Here is a 21,355-nt window from a genome sequence, read left to right on the forward strand (position 1 = left end):
AATTTGAATAATTTACGTCCTGTTCTCAGAGGGAATCCCCGTGAACTGCCTTAATCTGGTAACTCGTTTATATGTCAAAAACGTGTCGAACCATCTGCTGCCTTGCTGAAAAGTGTAATTGCATGACGCGTTCAGCCTTTCCACAAGAGACGAGACGAAACTATATTACGACACTTGCAAGGTCTGCTGGTTCGTTGAGCACTGGGGGAAAATGATCGATGTATATAGTGACTGTTAATACAGATTTACTCTACAATATTCTCTCGGCTTTAATACACACCTCACACAGTGGCAGAAGCATGCTTTTACTTCTTGTGAATCATACTTGCCTTTGGGAATGTTGGAATTTGGTTTAGGCCTAAATCTGTCCATCGTATTCAGATAATGTGCATTTTGTGATACAGTATTCAAAGGCATTTGAATACTTTTCTGTACAAAATCTTTAATGAAATTGTTTTGTGGATCGTTGAACACACACACAGAGAGAGAGAGAGAGAGAGAGAGAGAGAGAGAGAGAGAGAGGGGTATTGTTTATTATCCCTCAAATCTTGTTTTGATAAGCATTGGCTATCGTTCGAGTAATTCACAGAAACAGATGGAGACAATTCTAATTCTTTCCTAATTAACGCAAGTTTACAGACAAACTTAATTAAGAGGGCTCTATATATAAACTGACGAACTTTGATATTTTCTAGAATTGTTGGTTCATCAATATTCATGCTAATATCACGTACCTGTCAGATAATAGGCCAATGAATTCATGATGTGACACATTTTACAAGAAATGAGTTCACATCAGGCAAGTGATTTCGAAAGGAATTTCTCGTTCCCTTGCCTATTTACGAAAATATAATCAGTATTATCTATCATTGGGATTCATAACTTGTCAGGTCCTATTACATCAGTCCAACCTTTTCTGTTAGTTTTCAACACTTCATCTAATCATTTTATATGCGCTTCCTTCGACCGACTTTGATATTTATGATGTTGATATCGGGTCAACTAGCATCGTAGGTTTCAAAATAACGATACCACACCGAATGCCAACGACGACTTCCTCGAAATGAACAACAAGGGAAAAGACGGCATGAAAATAATCGCTATCAGACAATAAGAACTCCAGATCATATCTATTTGATTATGCATTCCTTTATCACTCTCATTAAGATATCGTTTTATTACCACATTTTTTCTTCAACGAGTTAATTGTTTACGTAGGTGTGTAGGAGAATCGTTTTAGGTTCATTTTCCAACATCTTGTGTTATATATAGGGACCAATTTTCGCTCTCAACATTTTGACCAACTATCCAATAGGTTCTGTAAAATGTAATTGCAACCCAAACTTGCCTAGTCAAATTATGACATTAAGAGTATAAATTATTGAAACACTAAGGGCATAGAATCTGTGACACAAAAATATTGGCAATAAATCGATGAGACAATGTTTTCGTATCCTATTTTATGGGCATAATTCCTTATCTTTATACTGAAATTTCATACATGTGACGCGTGATCGAAAGATACATTGTCGACAATGCGTAATGAGAAATTGCTCTTGCATCTTGAAAGGTTTACGTAATTTTTCGTGCAATTTCGTTTAAAAGTACAGTGTGAAAACGGAGACAATCGATATGTTCACAATAGTTATCAAAGCTCGTCCTTCATTATTTTTTTTCGTTAAAGCATATAGTTGAAGTAACTGAGTGAAAAGGTTTTAATATTTAAAAACCTATCGATTTTCACTAGGGAATATCTATACACAGAACATCTCGGGAAAAGTCTTACATATACAGTTTTGTTCTTCATGTGACATATATATCTATCTACCCACTGTGCTCGCATTCTTTTTGACGTAATTGAAAACATTTGATCTATCGACGAAAGAAACCGGCTCTCTATGTTGTACGGACGACAGTGCAAAACAGGAAGGACCCGCCATCAAAGGATTTCTTTACGGCGCCAAATCAGCTTTGTGTCAAGGAGATTGGCCGGATTTTCCTGGAAACTTTCATCGGTGTTAATGTCGCCTGTTATATAAACTTATATTTCCAACGCTTATGGACGCTATATGAAATTACTCTTATCGTGGCAGAAATCAAGAAAACATTGGTTTTAAACTATCAAAGAAGTTTTTAATATATCGGTGGTAACGAAAAGAAAAGCTTTGATTTGTGACATGATCTCTCGCCTTCAGCACTAGAGCGTTTGAATATATAGCATCGTATCATGCGAAAGTTCACACCAAGAACCAATCAAACAGAGAGACGAGCTTTCTTCCGGGAGATTTAAGTTTGGTAAGGCGTTATTGGCCTAAATATCTTTGGTGAAGAAGGCGCACAATTTCCTAGGAAACTGACTGTTCACTATTGTCACAAGAGGGACGCTAGCAGCTAATTTTGTGTTGTATCAACGACTGGTGCATGAAAATCGACAACGATGAAAGTCCGCCGTGGCATTTAAATTAGTAATGGAAACAGAACAATTCGCTTCAAAATACACACGATAATTGGTTTAAAAAAATATTTGAAAATACCAAAGTTTGTCTTTCGATGGGAGGAATTCATTGTAGTACCGGATGTGACAAGGAAGAGAAGAGGAGTGAACCCCCACCGTGCTCAGGTAATACTAACTTTTAACAAAATGGCCCTGCCAGAGAAAATTTTGAATTTTTTTTTTTGCATGAATATACCATTTACCAAGTGCAATTACTTATGTCTTTTAAATTCATGACATAGGAATGTCAAACTTTACATAGAAATACAGTGTAGTGTATTGAAGTAAGCCACAAAATATAGAACCAGAATATAGTAAAATATAAATTAATTTGCTAATGGAAATTTATAAGAGGAAAGATCATTATTTGATAAAAATGGTAATTGATTTTCTGGGTAGATTTTGGCATTCATTACTGTCAAAGAAATCTTCTCCTGGAATCAGAATAATCTCAGTTGGCGAGTTATTTCTCGCGCCAATTTCTGTTTCTAATTTTCATGTAGATTGTGTGTTATGATTTTACGGTTTGTGCGCCAACTTTTTTAAAATATGATTTTATCATATTCTGGAACTATAACAAGTGGAAAAGAAATAAAAAAAATAACCTTTCTACTGGAAAAAAAAACCCTAGCCAGTGATTATCTTTGTACAGAAACAAAATAAATTGTAATGTATGATTGACTGTATATTGTTTAATATCCCTCTCCAGAGTCTTTCACTCATATGGAGACGCCACCATTGCGGCGAAGGGCTGCAAAACTTAAGCCTATGCTCGGCACTTAGACACAGGACCTTGGTTTTTGCGGTCTCATCCGCCTTGGACCGCCGCATTTAGTCGTCTTTTACGACAAGAAAGGGGTACTGAGGACCTATTCTAACCCAGATCCCCACAAATGAGTGTTAGATTATTTTCATCGATATATAAAACTGCACACAGTGTAAAATTATTTTAACTGATAATGAAGGTCGAAGTTGAGATTTACAGATTCTGACATCGACCCCACTGAATTGTAAACTTGATTGTTCATAGTAAATACAAGTGAATGTCGATCCGTGTTCGTATACACATAAAAGTGCACCACGAGTAAACACTACACGTTCTCTCTATCCTTGCGGCTGGAATTGTTATCAAGTTGACATTTGGAAAAGTTAGGGTGGTTTTTGTTTTTGTTTTGTTTTTTTGTTTTTTGGTTTTTTGTTGTTGTTTTTTTTGCTTTGTAAATTTACTTATATATTTTGTGAGTTGTCGGGTTTTAAAATTCAAAATTTACAAGATGCCAAAATTGTTGGTAAACTTTCCAGACTAGTCTGTTTGTGGTGCAAGTTTATAATTGTAAATATAATCAAAATAATCATTTGATTATTTCCCTCACAAGATCATGTAGTATGTTCCCTCTCTTGTTTAAAAGATATATCTCTTGTAGAAAAGGATATCTTATGATGAAAGGTTACATGATCTACAAAGAAATTTCTTTCCAAACAGATAGGGATTTCTCACTGAGGAGAAACATCGTTTGTTTATATTTATTTTCCAATTTTTTAAAATTTATTTATTTATTTTTTGTTATGATGAAACTACGAAAGTGTTTTTCTGTTGCTACTTAAGAAACCAAAGAACAGTATGGAGGGGACTACATAGACAATTCCTGCTATTCAATCCATTTATGGTTGATACGCAATAAAAGTAATATAAATAAAAAAAAGTAGTAACTTCAAAGTATACCAAAATGCACACACCAGAAAAAGTTTCCGCACATTGCAGACACTGCAGCAAAACGTCAATCCCTTACTATACACAGACTCAGATACCCAGGTTATTGTTAATATCACAATGAGTGTAGCCAAACTGTCTTTTTTATTCAAATATTACTGATATAACAGTGATGACTTTGTGTAAATTGATGCCATGAAACGAAACTGATATTGAGATTTGAAACTTTTATGAAAACTCATGAATATCAAATTCATGGTATGATGTTCAGTTGCATTCTGAACATCCGTAAAATCATCACAGATTACAAAAAAAGATCACAGATTACAAAAAAACATCACAGATTACAAAAAAAGATCACAGATTACAAAAAAAGATCATTTTTCTAGTAAATTATGTCTGTGATTTTTTATTTTTTTTTTAAAAACATTAGATATTGAATTAAGTTGCTATGTTCTCTCAAACGCGCCAGATAAATTGATTCCGACGGATATTTATAGAGTCAATTTTCGACAAAAATTTTACACGACGTGAATTTGCATTTTTATGCGTGACGTGGGTAACGGAAATCTTATCAGATACTCGGATTGCTAGAATTTCATGGATATTTTTAAATCACCTTATTTTGTCAATATACCAGGCATAGAGTATTTTTAGTCAAAGCTGACGCATTCTAACTTTTGCTTCCCTTTCTTATTGCATTTGACGATTTAATGTGCCGTAGAATACACGTCAATATTTGCAGACATAAAAAGTATTGTTTTTTCTTTATCACACGCCCGTCTTTAAATAAAGGGGCATGGACACGGTTTGAGTTGAAAATTTTCAAATTTATCTTTCCAATTTTAATGTTTAGAATGCTTAACTAAGGTATTTCTAATGGCCAGGAAAATTGTTAAAGTCAGTTGCCGATGTACATAGGAGATAAAGAGCTCAAAATTCTTTGTTACAAGACTCATGTCATGTTCGTGTTTACAAAAGTGAAATATACTAGCAAGAGTTTCGATTAAAGCAGATTTTTCAATTTACAAGTTAATTCTGAACACAATTAAACAGTTTCTAGTGTTTGTTACATCTCTTTGTTTTAAAAACATGATATTTTCTATCAAGTAATCTATATGTAAACAAAAACATGGCACGAGCCTATTTACATATCAAAGTTGTATATGAATTGTACATGAATTTATCTTGTCTACAAATAGATTTGTTTAATTTCTTAAAATCTTTCGTTTTCAAACCACAGAACCAACTTGTTTATATCTTTTTCCTGTGTTGTAAATTTCTATATCCATACCTAAATTATATTTGTCAGTCATACATCAAGCTGTAAATAATCATAGAAATGGAAACTGTTAAACATATCAATGTATTTTAAAATATTATATTGCTTTATTATCATTATATGATAACTATATCTGTATGACCTTGACCATATATTTGTATGGAGAGGGCTTATATAGGCAACGCCTGTTGTCCAATCCTTTTATGTATTATACATAATAAAATATTGTTTAAATCATATCAAAGTATCTCACTTGTAACTCAACAACTGATATTCAAATTTTGGTTGACCATTAACAATACTTTAGTCAAGCATTGTAAACAATAAAAATGGAAATATAAATTTTGAAAATTTTCAGCTCAAATCGTGTCCATGCCACTTTAAATAGACGGTGTGTATTAGATACAGCGATGTCTGTACGTCCGCCCGTCAGTTCGGGTTTCTGTTTAGTTCTTTGTGGGTCACTTTTAAACTTCCCTTGCTGAAATTTTGCCACTTTATTTTGAATTTGATGTTATGTGGAGAGTGCATGATTTGTCCGTCTAACTCCTCCCACGGTTTTCTTATTTCACAGAGTGATTCTATTGATTTTGAAGATGTGATTGGTTTTTTTCGATTTTTTGAGAAAATTACAGGTTGTTGTTGAACTTTGTCAGTTTTGAGGGAATATTAGAGAATACATGTACATGGTTTGTAAGTTTTCAAGTGAGAACCTTCTTATATTACAGAGTGTGTATATGGGTATTGAAGATGTGCATGTGGCAAGGATTTTAATTTTCTTCAAATTTTGAGAAAATAACATGTTGTTTAACTTGCAATCTAATTACGATTAGATTTTAGATCCGCTCGCATGCATATATTATGTATGCAAGTATGCGAGCGAATTTAACATCTAATTATCATCAGATTGTTTAACTTGGTCAGGTTTGAGGAAATATTACACGATTTGCCCTGTCCATCTACTTCTCCTACAGTTCTCAAATAAGGACCTTCTTGTTTTACTAATGTTTGTATCGGTATTGAAAATGTGCATGTAACAAGGATTTTGATTTTCTTTAATTTCTTTTTTCAATAGAAAATTACATGTTGTTGAACTTACTTTTTAGGAAATATTTCTCCTCTCACAGTTTTCAAGCCAGGACCTTTGTACGCAACTTGAAGTTGTCCATGTTGCATGGAATTTGATTCGCAACAATTTTCTAATTTTCTTTAATGTTTAAAAAATACAGCCTGTTGAACTTAATCAATTTTGGGGAAATATTTTATACACAGAGCTCTTGTTGTCTATCTACCTTCTGTAAGTTTTAAGTTAGGACTTTTTATTCATGAATACGATTTCCGGTACTCTTGTTTCTATTTGAATACGTGCATAAATCTTTTAATATGGAGATAAATTTTTCACACATTGTATCTCACAGCAGTTGACATGGTGGTAATTTGGAAGAGATGTAAACCTCTATACACCATACGTTCGCAGCTGTTTCTGTACTTAATTTAGCGAGCTCATGATTTAGCGTGAACTAATTTGGATGGTGAATTCGTGCTAGCAGGGGTTGATTCAGGAAAAGGCACCGAAATGAACACACCGCTGACGTACTTACACGGCACACCTAATGTTAAATCTACACACCGCTGAACACGGCACACCTAATGTCAAATCTACACACCGCTGAAGTACTTACACGGCACACCTAATGTCAAATCTACACACCGCTGAAGTACTTACACGGCACACCTAATGTCAAATCTACACACCGCTGAAGTACTTACACGGCACACCTAATGTCAAATCTACACACCACTGAACACGGCACACCTAATGTCAAATCTACACACCGCTGAAGTACTTACACGGCACACCTAATGTCAAATCTACACACCGCTGAACACGGCACACCTAATGTCAAATCTACACACCGCTGAACACGGCACACCTAATGTCAAATCTACACACCACTGAACACGGCACACCTAATGTCAAATCTACACACCGCTGAAGTACTTACACGGCACACCTAATGTCAAATCTACACACCGCTGAACACGGCACACCTAATGTCAAATCTACACACCGCTGAACACGGCACACCTAATGTCAAATCTACACACCGCTGAAGTACTTACACGGCACACCTAATGTCAAATCTACACACCGCTGAACACGGCACACCTAATGTCAAATCTTTGTGATTTTGTTTTTGTATCACGGTCAATGAAGATACTCCACACGAATGAATAAAAAATGAAGTTTAGCAATATGCTTTATTTCTGAATAACCTTGAAGAAATTTACAGACAAGTAAGCATAAATGTCGACATCAATATTGCATGAAACGTTAATGAAGTGCAAACTTATACTTTATACTCGCCTAAATTTTCCCAAACAACTTTCAAGCATCCTTGAACCATGCCTGTCTGAAAGATACTGCACTGACAACTGTTTGATCCTCGATCATTAATTCATATAAAGACAGGTTCATTACGTAGAAAAGGGATCAGTGATAATAATTGTGTATTGATCACGCATTCGTATTGATTAATATTTCTCTTTTGTTGGGTTACACTATAGTACATATATATCAAGTATACTTTTATTTTTGTTCCTTCATCTATACTGTAGGGGTATTTGTTTAGTTGTGGACCAAAATTTATCATTAAGGATCAATGTCTCTTTCGATAGCTTTAAAACAGAATTCATGATTTTATTTTTCCCATTTTAGAGAATTCCGAGGTAAACGGTATCGTTTTGACAGAGGAAAAAGATGTTCCGACGGTGGAATCGTACAGCAAACTCTTCTCTTGGTTAATACAAATGTCGGAAACAGACGAAGAAAACGAAATCTCGAACAAATCACCAAAACTGAAAACCATGGACAACAAGAAAAACTACAGCTGGCAACAGCTGTTGAATCAGAATTCTAGCTCAATCGAATCTCACTGTAGTTCGGATAATCCCTATTGGGGCGGTATGTTTATATCGTCTGCATCTGAGGATATACCCGAAGAAGATGATGTAGACATGCCATCTAAACAAAGCAGTTTCGAGGTGGACTTCTCACTGGAGCGTCCAACCCGAGACTATATGGAAACAACATTAAAGGTCCCAGGAAGACGTGGAACTTTGGTCAAGCAACACTCCGTGTGTGACTCACAATACAGTGAAAGTGATTACGCCGAAACTCGTATTGATGTCCCCCAGATACAAGTCGAAGAGAGTGACAACTTTCCTGTTGATCCCAGGACAAGGGAAGTCATTTTGTTACGAGCAAGACTTCAAGACATACAGAATAAAAAATGCAGACAAAGAAATGATTTAGTCAAACAAAAATCTGAATCGTGTGTTGATCGAATCTACCGTCACGACCAAACATTTCTGAAAAGACGTAGAAAAGCAACAGCATCTTGTGATAATTTAAACAAAAGAGTTCTAAAAGTTCCAAGTATTCAGACACAAACCAGCGAGGATGATGTCATGTTCTCTGTTTGTGAATCTGATGGTCATAAGAACGCGGAGACAATTCCTCTCCAAGATATGCCCGAACAAGGCGATACGGCTGACGCAGATCTAACTAGTCTCAAAAACAGGAAGAACGGCTTTAGAGAGAGGGTATCAGAATTCTGGAGCAAAAGTGTCGGAAGCATGATTGGCAGAGGGGCCCGCGCCAAGCCGCCGTTGGCGCGCAAAAGTAATAGCTTATTTACTGTGCAACCGAGTATAGATTCCCAAATTATGAAAGATGATCTGAAAAGGGATTTTTATTCTGAGAAAATACTAGATGATAAATTGCTCGATGCAAACATTGCCGATATTTTGTTTGCAGTTGATGCAATTTGGCCCAAGGCATGATATCGTTTGGCACGTAAAACTAGCGACATTTACAATATGCAGAGCAGTATAAGGTTTTTGTCGTTACTAAATGTTGCCATCATAATATTGCTTTCTACATCGTTTATTGGATATTGACGTGAGAATTACAAATGCTAGTAATACAATTCCATTTGGAAATTTGATTCCATGTAATTTCCTCTGAGATATATTTTTATGTCTAGAGAATCTTATTACTTTAAATATTCTTGACTAGATTGAATAAAGATATTTCAATATCCTCGACATGGTTTTTTTTAATGTCTTCGTGAATGTGCTGGGTATTCTCATTAGTTATTGATTGGAATTTAAACAGTCATCCTTGAAACGCAACACAAACAGGTCCTGGAATTGTCAGGGAATGTAATTCTGCATTCTGTGCCGTGTACATGCTTAGGCTTAAGGCATCAACGATCAATTATTTAGTTGAAAAAAAGATCATTCTTTCGAATATGTATAACTGCATTCCATCAAAACAAACGCAAAAAAGTAATTCGTCGAGGATAAAGATATCTTTGATTCGGTTCCCTGTGAAAATTGCTGACGTACGTCTGCTACACACGACGAATGACAATAAAGTTGATTCTGCTGGAACGAAGCTGTTGATTGCTCACAGGAAATCAGAACTCCTTTGTTTTCTTTAGAACGAAAGTGGTTCGTCATAACATAGTTCGATTTTTTTAAATTTCGTGATGGGCCCAATTTCCGTTGGTTTTAACTGTTGACCTGTTTATGATCACAAATTGATCTTTGAAAATGATATCTTTACCATAAAATACAGTTCCCAAAATTATTAACAATGATAAGTTCAATTAATTCAAACTTGTGAGGAAATTTATGAGCTACTCAAATCCATTACTCGTATATCGTGGAAATTATAGCTTTTAAACAAAGAAAGAAAAAAGAAACCGCTGCCATCAAAAGTAAAACCACGGATTTTTTCTTTCTTGTGATTCTGTCACCATGGAGATATATATCAACATGAAAAAATCTACATAATGGATATACTTATATAGTTAACTGAAATTAGTCTGAGCTGATGTACCAGCCGTTGAATGACACCCGGTACCTGGCCAATAGACCGTGCTGTTTCCCACAACATAATTAATTAATGTGTAGTCAATTAACATAGAGCTATACAGCAATGTATATACCGTGTTATATATGTCTTTGGTTAACATTCTTCTCTGTACTTATTTGGAATATTGATCAAAAGAGAGAAAAATGAGATATAATGAAGGAAACAAAAATCCAAAGAGCAATTCGTACAAGCCGATGACCGCAGTAAATATTACTATGGCAGCTCACCTGATTGGTAAAAAAAATTACTTTCACGATTTTCAAACACAATGGTAATTAAGTAAAGAGTGGTATAAGTTCAAGGGTACCTGTAAAGTGCGAAACGAAATCTACCGAAACGAAACGAACAGATTGTATAACCGAACTCTTTTAATTATAATAATTGAAAATGGTATCTCAGGCCCCTGTGAAAGTTACCACATACAAATAAAATTCGCCTCCCCTTTGATGTAGGCTTTCGGATTGACTGATTCAAAGTTTTAAAAGTTGGAAGGGGGTGAGTAAGCACAAAGTACATATCCGAAGTTGATTAAATTATAAATACCATGTGCAATTACTTTCGGATCCATAAATTTCAGAACGGAGGGTTACAGTCTCAGACGTCTGGAGAAACACACTAAACGAGGGGTGGGGTCGCCGGCGTTGGGTCCGCCTTTCGGGCATAAATACATGTTTCAGTATTTGTTGCTCTAAAGGCAAGTTTATGTATACATATTGTGTATTTGTATGTAGTATATCAAACGGTGGATTCTAAGTATGTCTTCCCGTTCTCTTTGTAATTTCTGCTTCCCTTGTTCATAAGCCTTTTGATTTTACAGAATGCTGACCTCCTCCTGATATTATTGCATAAGATGTTTTCCGTCCCGTTTTCAATTCCCCGTTTTAGCAACATCCCAAATATATAGAACTTACTGCATATCAATAATGATTTTTAATAATTACATGCATATATATCTTACCGAATTGCATTCACATAATATGGTATACTATTTAATTTTTTTCCCATTATTGAAAGTACTCGCACCTCAGCAGTGAGAGATAAAATAAGAGGTTAAGAGCTCTTCTTGCTTTCAACTTTCTCAGACACCGGCTTCTTCAGACAATGTTTGATGCTAACCGATGGACCGCTTAAAAATGTATCAGTCAACCCGAAAGACGACATCAACAGGGAAGAGAACTTCATTTATATGTGGTAACTTTCACAGTGACCTGAGATACCATTTTTTTATTATCATGATTACACAGTTCGGTTCTACAATCTGTTTCGTTTCGGTAGCTTTCGTTTCGTTAGATTTCGTTCCGCATTTTACGAGTACCCGTAAGTTCGATGTCACACCCGCCGTGAGCCCTATCTCTTGACCATTTAATGATATACAATTATTGTTCTTGGATGAAGTCTGCTCGTGACTATACGGACCTGGTCATTTAACGGCTGAATAGTGATTAAAATATACCCAACAATCCTTTTTTCTTCTTCAATAAAAACATGTGCAGTATAACACATTATAACAATGTTCCATCTGTAACAATGATGAAATGAATTTTCAGTTTGGTACATTTCAGTGGATAGTTAATTGTCCATAATTAGTAATGTTTGGTAAAAATCACTAATGACATTGAATTACATACTTTAAAACGCGCAATTTGACTGGTCGATGAAAACGTTAGTAAATCTATGGTTGGTCAAGAGGGAAATTTCGAATAAACCTCCCACAGTTAAGTTGAGGTAAACTCATTTTAATGTACATACCTGAAAAGATCGTCTCTACCAATCAGAAAGCCTCGATCATATCATACTAATATTTAAACAAGATGTGTTTGTGAAACACAAATGCCCCCGATAATGGCCGATTCCGAAGATGGCCAAGATCACAAGGACAAATATCTTGGTACCAGCATAAAGATCTTGTCACAAGAAATGATAATGTGCAATGTAAAAGCTCTAATATTTACCATTTAGAAGTTATGACCAATGTCATTTTTTTAAAGTAGGTCAATGTCAAGGTCAAAATGTTTAGTACCAACGGAAAGGTCTTGTCACGAGAAATACTCATGGGAAATATCAAAACTCTAGCACTTACTGTTCAAAAGTTATTAGCAAGGTTAAAGTTTCAGACAGAATGCCCCCCCCCCCCCCCCCCGATCTTCGATCACGGGGGCATAAAAAGTTTTGTGGTATGAAGACCGGAACAGTTTTAATGAAGACCGTAAATCACCGAGTGTATATCCGAATCCCATGTATAGAATCATTCTTCTACGGAGGTTAAAATTCATTTTTATAATATCAAAATTGCCTTAATTTTTCATCATGATGATTCCCCCAAAGTAAATAAGCAATATAACGTTTTTCATAGACCCATTTTCACTTTCTGAATGTATTTCTGAAAAGGTTTCCAGAAACACACTAATTACAATCAACAATTTGTTTGACCAGACTTGATCTCCAATTCTATCGACATTATTGAACATAGATGTTGAAAGGAAAATACCTGATAGTTTATTATATATTTTTTCTTCATGTGTTAAATCAAAGCAAGGCGTGTTAAACAATTAACTAGGAAAATATCGAGAAAATTCAGATTACAGGATATTTGTAATTTAAGTATATATATATATATGTATGTATATATATATATATATATATATATATATATATATATATATATTATAAGTTGTTTTAAATTATTCACTTAGATCACAGGGGCATCTTATCCGCTCTGTTCTCTATCACACATATATAAATACATTTACATAAATACTTATATATGTGTGATAGAGAACAGAGCGGATAAGATGCCCCTGTGCTTAGATTCAGGACACATCAACTAACAGTAAAAGAGGTAACATATATAAAACCATGTTACATGTAGATTTCAGGACATTGAAATTGGCACCAAATTGTAGTAAATATGCTTTCATTATTGATTTCATGTTATTGCTTTTCCAAATGAGGAAGCTATACGTTTGAATAATTTGAATTGAGATTTTAATAATAATTTTGTGTGTTTTTCTTTTGACTGACTATAACACAACACTTCGAGCTGTACATGGTTCATCATGCCAAGAAATCCCGTCCGGTCTGAATTCGTTGGCTTCAATAGGACCATATTACATGCTGATTAGTAGTAGCCGTCGCTTATCTCTTAATTGCGGTCACTGATTTATAACGGTTTTTCTATACTGGAGATTTTGCGAGGAATTTTTTGGCATGTAAGCTAGTAAATCCAAGTATGTAACCGTGTTATTTCTCAGTTTCAGCTATGTATGTTTGTAACACAGGGGGTGTAAGTTATGTTTCTCAGAAATGTATACCTCAGTGTTGTACTCTTCATTTTTGTGTAATCTTTTGATTTTTTGTTTTACATTTCTCTCTTTAAAAATGTATCATTGTTTCCCAAGCAGTGGTGACGTCTCCATATCAGTGAAATATTCTCGAGAGGGACGTTAAACAACATTCAATCTATCTATCAATCAATATACGCGATCATCCCTAGATTATTATTTCCGTTTGTAGACTTCAGAATCTCTGTATCAGACACCTGCATGACTATTAGTTAAAAATGCCTTCTCCATTAAGGTGTAAAATTCCATTTTGAAAATAATGAAAAATAAAATTTTGTTTACAGCGTTCTTTATCGTTTTTCCAAAAAATAAATATCTTGAGATCATTTAGGTATGGATGGGAAATTTTTAATGCTACTCTTTGCTATGATATGTTATGTCAAATAACCAATTCCAGACAATAAAAACAACCAATCCGATTAAAATCAGCTCCTCGATCCGCTCCTTTATTTTTGTTTTTCTATGCCGGAGGTTTTGCCAGGAAATTCTTGGCATGTCTGAGTTTATAACAGCCTTGTATTCACACTCATGTTCATATATAAACCAGAAAAACTTTATCTTTTGAGAAAAACGAAATTAGACAATATACATTTCCTAAGGGAAATAAGCCAAACTTTCATCAACACTTGATGTAACTCGCTTCACATTTAATAGTACATAAATATAGTTTGTTGATATCATTACAGCAAAACTATTAAAATAAACTCAAATAATGGAAGGTATCGTTAATTATCTGAAGATATCATTAATTCGATCATTGCGCGCAATAATTCAATTGATGCGCGTATCAAATCAATTATTGCGCGCATCAAATCAATCATGCGCACATTAAAAGAATTGATAAGAGCTATAATTGATTTGTTGCGAATAATTCAATCGATGCGCGCATCAAATAAATTATTGATCTCATCAATTCAATTGATGCGCACATTACTAGTAAATGAATTGATAAGAGCAATAATTGATTTGTTGCGAATAATTCAATCGATGTGCGCATCAAATCAAATATTGCTCTCATCAATTCAATATGATGCAGCATCAATGTGGTGGACTTGTTGCTGGCAAACATTAATTTAGAGTTCGGTATAAATAATCTGATGATACCTTTAATTCAGTTCCGTATATCTTTAATTATCAATAATGATTTTGTAAACGGAATTGTGCGCGCATAAATTCTTTTGGAGAGAGCAACATCTCGATGAAAGAGAACATTAATGAATTGAAAATATCTCCCTAAAAGAAACACGCATCAATTCAATTAGGAGAGAATAATTCAATTATTGCGCGCATTAATTGAATTGATGCACGCAATAATTCAATCGAAGAGAGCAATAATTAATATTTTGTGAGCATTAATTGCATTGATGTGTGCATTAATGTGCTCTTTTATAGCGCATGCAAAATTATATCTCAATGCGTCGAGGCTTCATTCGTGATAGACAAGACTCTGGAACACACACGTATATCCGCCTCTACAGCAACCGGAAAAAAATCTATATTACGCTCATTATATACTTATATTCATTAGATTATTAAAAAAAAAAATAAAAAAAAATACAATCATCATAAAAATGTGTTGCCAATGTTTTATGACCGTAATAGCTACTGCGGTCGTCAGTCAGCTTGTGCACGGTGAAAGGGCGGCATGTGATGGACGGTATCAGCAAGCTAAATAAAAACGGAGGCATAAATCAAGCAGGCATTTTATTTGTTTCCTATCTTCATATGCATCGATTTTAGTCGTGACTTGGGATTAATTACTAGTAACCAAAAATCGGATTTGTAAATGATTAGAATATCGTAATACGAGGCATCATTTTTATTATCAGAACACCTATAGGCGTTTTAATTAATGAGTTGGTGTATTTTGAGAAAGAGATTGACGAAATGAAGAGAGTTAGATATTCAGCACTCGTCTTTGATGAACTCTTTCAAGGACAAGTACTGCTTTCTCTGCAAAAACCAAAGCAAGAATTAGTATCATGGGAAATAACGGACGGTAATGATGTTGTAATGTTAGATTGATTACATTTAAAGTTTTCTTAACGTGTGATTGGCTACGGTCCCCGATCGATATTCTACATCCAAATTACATATTTAAATACTTCAAATTATCGTGAAAGCTCATTCCATTTTTTTTTAAGCAGGATGTTTCTCTATATTGCGAATAAACGCAAATGTTTTGCAATTAGATTCAAATATGAGTTTTTGTGGTATTGACAAATCGTTTGGAAGTATATCTTTAATTTTTACACAGAAGGGAATTATAAAACGAAAAGGAAAAAATAGGGGTCATAGTGATTGTTAATGGCCCACAGTATGTTAAATTTGACGTCTACTTTTGATTTATTTGCATAAACTTGTTTTGTCTATTGGTATCAACAAGATAAAAGCAACACAAATCAATCACTACATTGATGCACACTCATGTCTTCTAAGAATAGATATGAAAAATTTGAATACCAATAGATCGAAAATAAATAATGACCCTTTTGTGCTTAAAATACACAAATATTCATCATACAGAAAAAAAATAGAGTTAAAGAAGAACAGTCTAAGAGTATTGTCAATTTTTAGGAATCGTACATAGATTGCAATGTCCTGCCTCAAACAAACTTTAGGAATTATAGATAAAATTTATGAACTATTGGCCAAAATACTAATTATTTATACAAAATTTCGACTTACTAATCGTTCTGTTTGGGGATATATATATCAGCCAAATTCATGAATATTATGGCATGTCAAACGTTGCAATATTTGATATTTTTCATTTGTATTGTATAATTTTCCATTTGTATTATATATTTTCCATTTGTATTATAAATTTTTCCATTTGTATTCTATATTTTTCATTTGTATTGTATAATTTTCCATTTGCATTCTATATTTTCCATTTGCATTGGATTGCATAAATTTTCATTTGTATTGTATAATTTTTCATTTATATTCTATATATTCCATTTGTATTGTATAATTTTTCATTTGTATTGTATCCCAGGGATTGTTTATTTTGATTTGTTATACGAAGGATTTCATTGCTTTGAGAATTGTTTACTGATGTAGACGTGCTTAACGCACAGGGCCTTACGTGCCAACACCTGCCGCAACACAGGACTAGTTATTTTTAAAGATACGTAGCTAGCAATGGCGAATCCAGCCCCCCACTCCCACCCCCACCACCATGAGCTATTTTTATAGAACTGTCCAGAAAAGCATGCACATTTTATTTAGTCAGAATTCAGTAGATTCAGTGGACTTGGACCCTTGGGTTTAACATCGAGTTTGGTTTGTTACAACTATTTATTGGATTAATCTTGAGTTATCGTTTATTGAATTTGGTAATGCGCGAGATGTTGAAGAGGTCAAGTTCAGGAGCCACGTTTCGCAGGAATGTATCGTATTTCCTAAATGCAATGACGTGACCCCCCAATTAATCGCTTTTATGCACCTATTGTGATCAGCACATTCAAACTAGTCCCTGGCTGATCTAGATAATTCTGAACGAAAGGATGCAGTAAACTGATGGATGTCTGGGGACTGTCTGGAGGGCGGTGCAAGATTCGTCATTGCTAGCTACATACATGTATGTTCAATTAGTCTTATATGGAACCGGTCGCGGTAGTTCAGTGATATACCCATTAGTACGTAACCGTGAGGTCGCATGTTCGAGTTTTACTCGTGTCATGACTGCATCAAACCGTAAACGTAAATTTAGCTAATACTTCGCCAAACGCATGGCTATTTAAAAGTGAGAATCACCGATACTGTGACCTTAATCAGGGGCGAAGCCCTGGTGGGGACCCAGGGAGCGAAGCCCCCGGAATCTCCTGGATCAAAACATATTTTTAGAGCTAAATATGTGTCCTATTTAGTCATTTGTACTATTTTCTATAATTTCTGATAAGGTGAAATTAATAAAATGACGCAAATATAAGGAGTTTTGGAAAAAATTAAGTTCTCCCAATAAAGTAATTCAAAAATTCAAAAGATATTGCCATTTATATTTCTCCGGGAGAGGAAGAAATTATTGCTTTTATCGTTTAGTACATTTTTCTAAACAAGATATATACATGTACCACGATTTACCTTAAATTTGACAATTTTAGGGGGGGGGGGGCTAAATCCGCCACTGGCTTTGACACGTTAAAGAACCCCCACTAGCACTACGCCACTGTGCGCTGAGCATAGTAAGTCTATTTGTGGTACGTCACCGACCTACAGCTGGTGACGGCTAAATATAAGTGGGACCTAAACTAATGAAATCCTTCGTAACAAATCAAAATGAACAATCCCTAGGATACAATACAATAGCTGCAGAACTGTAGCTCTCTGAAAAAAATATTTTGACACAAGAGAGAGCTACAGATCCATCCCTTATAAAAACCTTCGATTTACGGGGCACAAAAAGCTGCGCACGGTTGAGGCCTTATATTGTTGTATTCTTGAGTTGCTTGTCTCATAAATTTAATATCAAAAAATTCTTTTCATTTAAAGTTGGGAGTTTCGGGGTCGTATGGGGCTTTAATGAATATTTGAAGGTATGTTTGGACACAAGTATGGTAGTAAAATATGTTAAGAATTTTTTTTATATCAAATTTATGGGACAGCAACTCAAGAATACAACGATATAAGGCCTCAACCGTGCGCAGCTTTTTGTGCGCCGTAAATCGAAGGGTTTTTTTTATAAGGGGTGGATCTGTAGCTCTCTGTTATGTCAAAATATTTTTTCAGAGAGCTACAGTTCTGCAGCTAACAATAAAAATGAAAAATTTTGCAATTCAAATGGAAATTATACAATGCAAACGAAAAAAAAATCATATAATACAAGTGGAAAATATAGAATACAAATGGTAAATTATACAATATGAATAGAAAATATAGATTACCCCCCCCCCCCCCCCCCAAATGACAATACAAATGGAAATTATAGAATGCAAATGAAAAATTATACAATGCAAATGGAAAATATAGAATACAAATGGAAAATTATACAATACAAATGGAAAATATAGAATACAAATGGAAAATTATACAATACAAATGGAAATTATAGAATGCAAATGAAAAATTATACAATGCAAATGGAAAATATAGAATACAAATGGAAAATTATACAATACAAATGGAAAATATAGAATACAAATGGAAAATTATACAATACAAATGGAAAAGATCAAATATTGCAACGTTTGACATGCCATAGAATACACAACAACTGAATTAGTTCTGTGTATCTATATTCTGTATCTATATCGAAATACATGTCTATGATAATAAATATAGACAATATTCTAGAGGAAACAGAAATGGTAAAATCATACAGATTTATTCCTTTTTGAATTTTAAAAGATATCCTTTCCTACAAAATGGAGTCCTCTCCAATCCCTTTCTAAATGAATTGACATTTTAAAAAAATCAACAGGATAGGGTTAAATAACAAATATGTGATCTATTTGGGCCAATACAATGCGTACCAAGGGCATAGGAGAATGGTTGCAGTTGGGACACGTGTCCCCACTTTTTAAAGGAGGAGGGGACACAATCACGACACCCCCCCCCCACTTTTAGAATAAAAATTATCAGTGAAGTAAATACGAGGGCGAGTCAAGAAGTAACCAGCCTGACTTATTTCCAGTTGAGATTCACCTCTTCTTTTTCGATGTAATTGCCCTCTAGTGTGATGCACTTAGACCAATGGTGTTCAAGTGCCATCAGCCCAGAACTGAAAATTTCAGGGTCCTTTCCATTGACCCACTCCTCAACTGCCGTCACGACTTCTTCGTCAGACCGGAAATGACGTCCACGAATATCCGTTTACAAGTTTGGGAATAGGAAGCTAGGAGCTAGGTCAGGCGAATAGGCAGAATGTGGTATTAATTCATACCCGTTTCGCTCTACAACATCCATTGCAACTTTGCAAGTGTGGACTCTCGCGTCGTCCTGCTGCAGCAAAACACCTTTAGAGAGTTTACCTTGGTGTTTTTCACGGATGGTGGTTCTCAGCTGGTCTAGCAAGTTTGCACAGTACACTCCAGTAATTGTACTTCTCTTGGGTAAAACGTCCAACGTAATAACGCCTTTTGCGTCCCAAAATACTGTGGCCATCACCTTGTCAGCAGATGGTTGCGTCTTGAACTTCTTTGGCCTCGGGGATCCAGGCCCTACCCACTGACGACTCCAAGCTTTATTCTCTGGCTCATAATAATGAACTCAAGTCTCATATACAGTCACCAGACGCAAAAGAAAATCATCTTTTGACCTGAAACGCTTCAACAAGGCGCTGCATACTGATGCTCTGGTTGCCATTTGCTCATCGCTAAGGGATTTAGGGACCCAACGGGCTGTTAGCTTGCGCATACCTAAACGATCATGTAAGATTGGTGAAACGCTACCATGTGAAATGGCTAATGCCTGTGCTATTTCTTCCACCTGAATTCGCCTATCAGAGTATACCAGATCCCGAACGTTCTTACACATTTCTTCGTCGATGGCATTCAGTGGACGTCCAGACCTGGCTTCATCTTCTAGAGACGTTCTACCGCGTTTGAGTTCCTCCACCCAGAATTTAACCTGAGCATAAGATGGTGCAGAAGATCCATAAACATCGGCTAACACGCCGTGTATTTCCTTGCCTGTTTTACCTTTTAAATACAAATGCCGAATTATAGCCTGGTACTCAACTTTAGATGAAAAGCAAGCCTTTGCATCAATAGCCATGTTTGACATTCAATATCTTATTAAAGAATGACTTGATACGCGTGCAATTTTGTTCCAAGGTATAAGACATGCATTGAAACAAGGCATGAAAATCGTGACCGTCTCGGTCAGTCAGAAATGGGATAGGCTGGTTACTTATTGACCTGCCCTTGTATAATTAAAGTACAACTAAAGTTAACCAAGGCCCACTTTATTTATATAATTGCTTTTCTTGAAATTTATTTATTTTTCCTTCATCTTTTTACTTTAATTAAGACTACGTATTAAGTTTCCTTTTTAACTGACTTATTAACGTATCAAAATTTTCGCAAACATACAATTGAATAGCAGGCGAAATTCATTTCTATGGAGCGCAAAATTAATATAAACGCAAATAATTAAAGATATAACTAATTATATGAAGATATCAACTCAGATATTGCAAGCATCAAATAAATTATTTCTCTTATCAACTTATTGCGCAATAACTGATTTAACCTAAACACAAATAATTAAAGATATAGCTAATTATATGAAGATATCATCAGCTCAGTTATTGCAAGCATCAAATAAATTATTGCTCTTATCAACTTATTGCACAATAACTGATTTGATGCACGCATTAATTGAATTATTGCGGGCAATAATACAGTTTATTTCATTCCTGATGGTCAAGAAGCATGACTGAAAGTCTTGCCGTTTTTTGTTCGATTCTCTAAACTTTCACCCTTCTCCGACTAATAAAGTATTAGATAGGTTACATGAGAAATATGTTTTGGTTCCAGCGACAAAGCTTGTAAGGCTCATTATTACAACCGTATTTTAAACGAACTTGGCATTAACTCCGCTTTTGGTAATCGTACTTATACTCCAACTACCCTTT

The 21,355-nt window shown here is 34.9% G+C and overlaps 1 protein-coding gene across 1 annotated transcript; it reads left to right on the plus strand.

The window, feature by feature from the left end:
* Positions 1-1,660: 1,660 nt before the first annotated feature.
* Positions 1,661-9,595, plus strand: LOC125652803 (uncharacterized). The gene is made up of 2 exons (XM_048882205.2): positions 1,661-2,620; positions 8,207-9,595. Exons 1-2 carry the CDS (start codon positions 2,551-2,553, stop codon positions 9,331-9,333), a joined length of 1,197 nt encoding a protein of 398 aa, XP_048738162.2. The 5' UTR covers positions 1,661-2,550; the 3' UTR covers positions 9,334-9,595.
* Positions 9,596-21,355: the final 11,760 nt, after the last annotated feature.

The sequence above is a fragment of the Ostrea edulis genome, chromosome 5, assembly GCF_947568905.1.
Source record: "Ostrea edulis chromosome 5, xbOstEdul1.1, whole genome shotgun sequence".
NCBI classification, from domain to species: domain Eukaryota; kingdom Metazoa; phylum Mollusca; class Bivalvia; order Ostreida; family Ostreidae; genus Ostrea; species Ostrea edulis.